Here is a 5,721-nt window from a genome sequence, read left to right as displayed (position 1 = left end):
GTCAGCCACAAACTAAACTGCATGGAATCGAGCGCGAATAGTGGAATCAAAGCGTTTTGAATTTTTTTGAAAACGGGTACGTTTTAGAAGTGTCATAATAAAATAATATATATTTATATCTAAAAATATATTATATAAAACAACAAATTAATTACTAAAATATTATAGAAGAACAATATGATAGAAAAATGAGCTCAATAAATATTTTGTAATGGCCTAGAATAAACAACACAAACACTTCAATAACTAACATGATATTAGTAGTGTGACTAACCACAAATGATGCATATCACATTTCAGTTAATCCATCATACACCTGACGATCTCTCCAATCACACTGACTAAGTATGTGGAATCAAAAATATATGTATATACATTTTGCAATGAGCGACGCGCCCTAAAGCTGAACGACTTTGCGTTATCTCTCTGAGCTTCATCCTAGTCTAGCTCTAAAATCCACAACATTGATTTTTCACTCATCTAGTTTCAATCAGTATCTTGCTCCAAATCAAACTCATCTATAATCTTATATGCCCTTGTTGTCTCACACAAAACTAAAAGTTCAAATAAATCATCGAATCTCATTCAACTTACTTGAAGGAGGTTTTCAACTATATGTTTTCTGAGTTTTCATTCAATTCTAGATTTTGATTTATCTTCATAAATTATCGAGTCCTTAGAATATAGAGATTTTTAAAAGGAATTTATATTAAAGCCGGAAAAAAGAGAAGAAAATTATAAAAACCCAATAATTTTCACGCTTTCAAAACTTTCTTTTTCGAAACTGCGCTTCCGAGCGCTTCTGATTCGGAATCGGACTTTGGTGAAGCTTCCGTCCATCGTAGGCCATGAGACTCTGTCTAAATGCTGGAGCATTCCCTTATAAAATAAAATATCAACACAAAAAATTCAGTAAACGCTGACGTGTCGGCACTTGCTTCCTTCCCAATTTTCTCTTCACAATCACTCTTCTTCCTCATTTTCTTGGTCCTCTGTTCTTTCTGTGTGCCAAAGTGAGACCCAGTTCCTTGTTTGTTTTCTGGGTTTATTAACTGGGTTGTGATCCTGATCAAGTTTTCAATCTACGAATGGCCAAATGGGTTGTCTGAAAAAGGGCAGCCTCAATTTATGAGTATATTCTTGCTGTATGATTGTGGGGAAGACAGAGACAAAGCTTTCAAACGAGTCGGGAAGAACGACAGCAGAGTCGAAGGAGAGGTCACCTTTGCTTGGTGGGTCGCTTAATGGCTTCATCTTCAGCTATGTCACTACGTCAAGTACGTTTCTTATAGATTCCATTGCTTCTGGCTCCCCTGTTTTTTTTAAGCTTAGAATCAGAAGAGACAATTTTTCATGAATTGGTGATCTTATTTATATATGTAGGATGATGATGCTGATGATCAATTGAAAAGTCACTTCTCGTGCGGAAATGATGACTTCGCCCCCAAGGTTTCTATTTTGTTTTTGTTTTTTTTGGGTTCTATCATTAGAACTAGCTTCATTCATTTGCCGTTTTGGGTCATCTGATTAGTAGTATGGTATTTGTAGGTGAGGAAAACATACTCGATCACAAAGCAGAGAGAGAGGTGGACAGAGGAAGAGCATAACAAGTTCCTTGAAGCTCTTAAACTACATGGTCGGGCATGGCGAAAGATACAAGGTAAACATAATTCGACTGAAAGGAGCATATTAAGATTATAGTAGCTGGTGGTGGTTGAACTAGTCCGGGGTCATATAAAGTGTGACTATATGGACTGCGGTGTACTGATCACCTTAATGAGTGATGATATCTCTGTAGATGGAATGATATAAAACAAGGATTTGGGTTTCACTACAAGAGAAAATTGTTATTAAATGTGTACAAGATTGGATAGATGGTACAAGTGCGAGGAAATATGCAATTACCATAGGTAGGAATGGATTATAGGAATTTATAGTGATTTCATTTGAAATTTTGAATGGAACTTTACTCTTTCTCGAAGAATTAGTTAAATAGGTGTGGTGAAAGGATCCTGGTAGTTTTCTTCATCATGCTGAAGCTTAATATATTTTTATTGATCGTCTGTTGGGCTATCTGCTGATGTATTCTATTATCGTGACAGATCATATCGGCAGCAAGACTGGTGTTCAGATTCGAAGTCATGCCCAGAAATTCTTTTCTAAGGTTTACTGCTCTTATTCCAGTATCCCATTCTGTATATATCTATATCCGATGCATTGAAGTAAGTTTCATTTTCATGACCCTAAGGCAATAAAAGTAAAAGGGTTCGTGATGCCTGCAAGATGGTGTTCTAACTCCTCAAGCTTGTGTTTGTTTTAGGTTGCTCGTGACCCTGATGGTATCACGAGCTCGGCTGATCCTATTGACATTCCTCCTCCTAGGCCAAAACGGAAACCAATGCGTCCTTACCCCCGAAAACATGTACACCCTCTTCATACAGACACCTCTAATCTAGAGCAGCCAACAACGCCTGCACCTAAAAAATTATCAGTATCAGAGCATGAAAACCATTCTCCGACATCAGTATTATCTCCGGTGGATGCAGATACAATTGGTTCAACTGATTCAAATCCACCTAGTGGTAGTCTATCCCCTGTTCCATTGGTTGCCGGTGTCCAATATGAGGATATAAATCATTCTAAGCAACAGCCTTCACTTGAAGAAGGTATGTCTTCATTATCAGCTGTAGCAGAAGATGGTCAACTTCCTGACAAGAGAATCTCTGTGGTAATTCTCTTCCTTGTTGCTTCTGTCCGATTATTTGTTTAAAGAAATAAAAAAGAATCTTTTGTGTGATATTCACCCTTCTAATGTTTTGGTGAAAATGTTCAGAAGCTGGAGTTATTTCCCACAGAAAATGTGTATCATAATGGCGGTTCAGCTGATGAGGCATCTGCCAGAATCCTTAAGCTTTTTGGAAGGACTGTATTAGTCACAAACTCCCACAAACCTTTTCCTGGTGCCATTTGCAAACCGATCGATTATAACAAGCCTGAAGAAAAACCTGGGCAAACATCAATGCCATGTAACTTTATGACTACTGAAGATTCATTTGAGAATAAAGAACAGATTTGGAATGGACATGGGGTCATCCATTTTCTGCGATGTCAGAACAACAATTGGAGTCAATCCAGTTCTGCTAATCTTACAGCACAGTGTAGCTCTGGGGCAGATTCATCAGTTCTATTTCTATCAGTTAGTAACCCGCAGACGATGAAATCATATTTTGATTGTAACCATGAGGATCCCCAGGATAAAGATGTTCTGAGAGAAAGTTCTTGGACCGGTTCAGATACTGGATCACTCAGTGAGGAGGAGAATGGAGGCAAATGTTTAGATGTCGAGATACAGGGTCATCTGCAGATGTCTGAAAACGAGAAAGTTGAAGAACCGAATTCGGTTTTTCAATTTAAGGCGAGTAAAAACTCAGCCTTCTCTATATTGAAGCCTGAGAAGTGTAGAAAAGGATTTGTACCATATAAACGATGTATCAAGGATGCAGGCGCTCAGTCAACATCAGTTCAAGGCAGTGACCGGAAGAGAGCCCACCTTTGATAATAGTACAATGCCGTTGAGGTTCCTTGAGGAGGGTCCTATTTTTCAGTCGGCGAGGCCTTTTTTTCACTGCACAAGTGACTTCTTCAGGTACTGGATCACTCGGAACCAGAGTGATTTTCCTTTTTTCATGGCACAAGTGTCTTGTTCAGGTATTGCATCACACAGAAGTAAAACCAGTGTGTTTTTTTTTTGTTCGTTTGCATCTTACAAGTCTCATTGTTATGCTGTAGTCTTGGTGTAGGTTGCCTGACTTATACCATCTTGCCTTGTTACTTGGGGTTGGCTTTTCTGCCGGTTCCGGTTTTTACTTCTTCGTAATTATCAATTGTAGATACTATCTTCTGCTATGTAACTGTCAATCGAAATTTGTACTTAACTCGAGCGGGTGAAGGATTATGCTGTGTTAACAAATCGGAAGTGACAATGGAACTAACCCATATTATTGCATATGACTCGTTGTGACAGCCAAATCCATATTTGAATATGATCGGGCATGGCATCTTTTCCTCTCTCTTTTTGAATGAAACCACTTGGTTTATAAAAAAGAGGATTAAGGCCAAAATAGTCTTTACATATCCATCCGCTACCATATCCAGATAGTTAAGAGGTTGTGAGCATACTCACATGATACATAACATATGTCTACTTATTCGAAATTAAACACAACTTATTCATCCTATAACTACGAGCAAGCATAATTGCATAATGTTATAAGAGAATTACTCTCCGTAATCTTTCAGTGTATCTTATCCTAGTTAGTATAGGTTAGTCTAGATAAGGAAAAATATATTAACTCTTGTTCAACGGGGATACTCAATGTAATGTTTATATATAAGACCTCCTTATCAATGAATAAAGATGATGTTTCTCCCTATTTGATGCGTATTACATTCTTCTGTAACACGTTATCATCACGTAGTTCTAACCCTGAGTTCCTAGGTCTAGAACCCTGAGTTATGGTGCGCGTCTCAAGCTTCATGGGCGTCGAGGTCGCCCCTATGCAGCGCCGCTGAGAAGGATCGATAATGACCCCGAAGCCGCCGCAACTTCTCCCAGATTGTCGTCCCAGCCTTGATCGTAATCGGGCCTAGTACCGGTGGGTGCACGAACCAGCGGCGATGTCGCCCTGCTTTCCAGAAGCTGAGGACCCTTCTCGAGCACCTCCTGAACTCCAGCCCCGTCAACGGATCCTCGACGCAGCCCATCACCTTGCTCGAGCCGGCATCCTCCAATCGCCACCGCGCTCGTCTTGCCTCATCTAACACCTCTGTCTATTGAGCCTCCCCGGCGCAGCAGCAGCAGCAAGCTCGACCCGGATGCTTAGGCTCTGACCCGATCGTCCTTCTCCGGCTTAACACGACTTGGTTGAAGAGGTTTTTACCTCTTTTAGTAAATCAGTAAATTGGTAAATGAGGAATGGTAATTTTTCTCTTGGTAAAAAGTTTTTTTTATTACCCTATTGTCACTTCAGTACTTTCTTTTTTATTTGTACTGATTTCCTATGTGAATAATTTAAACTAATCATATGTTTTCATTTTGGTGAAATTTATCACATGGTGATACAAAATCAAATGGCGAGAGTCAAATCGCGACGTATATTCGTGGAATCAAGGATGATCGTGGAAATTAAGCAAGAGTAACTATTACGTTGTTTATTTGGCAGACAACCAAGTATGTTTTAATTAGCGTTGCTGCTTTCATGCAATATAAATTTTTCTGAATTTTGTCTTTCATCGGGGACTTTCAACCTCTCTTTTCTTTTAAACCCGATTCTTTCACTTCTCGAGTGGTATACATGGATATGATTCCCCTGGTACTAAGTTTTAGGAGCGACTGTGAGTGCCGTTGTTACCATCCGTAGTCGTTGTGTGTAGCTACAAGTTTGAAAAAAAAGGGACAAACATCGGTTTGCGACAGAAATTATCGCTTATCCATTGGTTTGTGACGAGAATTATCACTTATACCATTGTGACAGAATTTGTCACAGTTTATTGAATTGAGTTATCATACTTTGGGACTTAACCTCCAATTCAGTACTTGGAAGTTGTATCGTCTTGATACTAATGAATCTTCCTTCTTGTTGACCACAACATGCGCCTTAATTTGGCATAATCATGTTGGATGTGTTTATGCACCTAGTCGAGATTAATTTCTTTTGGTAC

At 39.1% G+C, this 5,721-nt stretch overlaps 1 protein-coding gene across 3 annotated transcripts; it reads left to right on the top strand.

Moving 5' to 3' along the window:
• The first annotated feature begins 975 nt into the window (after positions 1-975).
• LOC126786664 (protein REVEILLE 1-like) lies at positions 976-4,000 on the top strand. Of its 3 annotated transcripts, none has more exons than XM_050512569.1 (6): positions 976-1,277; positions 1,384-1,449; positions 1,549-1,660; positions 2,103-2,164; positions 2,321-2,728; positions 2,837-4,000. In XM_050512569.1, the coding sequence occupies exons 1-6, from the start codon at positions 1,245-1,247 to the stop codon at positions 3,554-3,556; spliced, it is 1,401 nt and encodes a 466-aa protein (XP_050368526.1). In that variant the 5' UTR covers positions 976-1,244; the 3' UTR covers positions 3,557-4,000. The 3 variants fall into 3 exon arrangements, with proteins under 3 accessions (XP_050368526.1, XP_050368518.1, XP_050368534.1); XM_050512561.1 differs by having other exon boundaries at positions 977-1,277; positions 2,834-4,000; XM_050512577.1 differs by lacking the exon at positions 976-1,277 and having other exon boundaries at positions 2,103-2,222; positions 2,834-4,000.
• The last annotated feature ends 1,721 nt before the right edge of the window (positions 4,001-5,721 follow it).

This window comes from Argentina anserina, chromosome 1 (assembly GCF_933775445.1).
Source record: "Argentina anserina chromosome 1, drPotAnse1.1, whole genome shotgun sequence".
NCBI lineage: Eukaryota > Viridiplantae > Streptophyta > Magnoliopsida > Rosales > Rosaceae > Argentina > Argentina anserina.
Note: the sequence above shows the minus strand (reverse complement) of the source record. Positions and strands in the feature narration are given on the sequence as shown.

What these genes read in the sequence shown, in the direction of transcription:
- LOC126786664 (XM_050512561.1), top strand. Translation starts at nt 1,245, where the DNA reads ATGGCTTCATCTTCAGCTATGTCACTACGTCAA. An exon ending in ATGATGACTTCGCCCCCAAG is followed by an intron (nt 1,450 to 1,548) that starts GTTTCTATTTTG and finishes TGGTATTTGTAG; the next exon opens with GTGAGGAAAACATACTCGAT. An exon ending in CTGACAAGAGAATCTCTGTG is followed by an intron (nt 2,729 to 2,833) that starts GTAATTCTCTTC and finishes GAAAATGTTCAG; the next exon opens with AAGCTGGAGTTATTTCCCAC.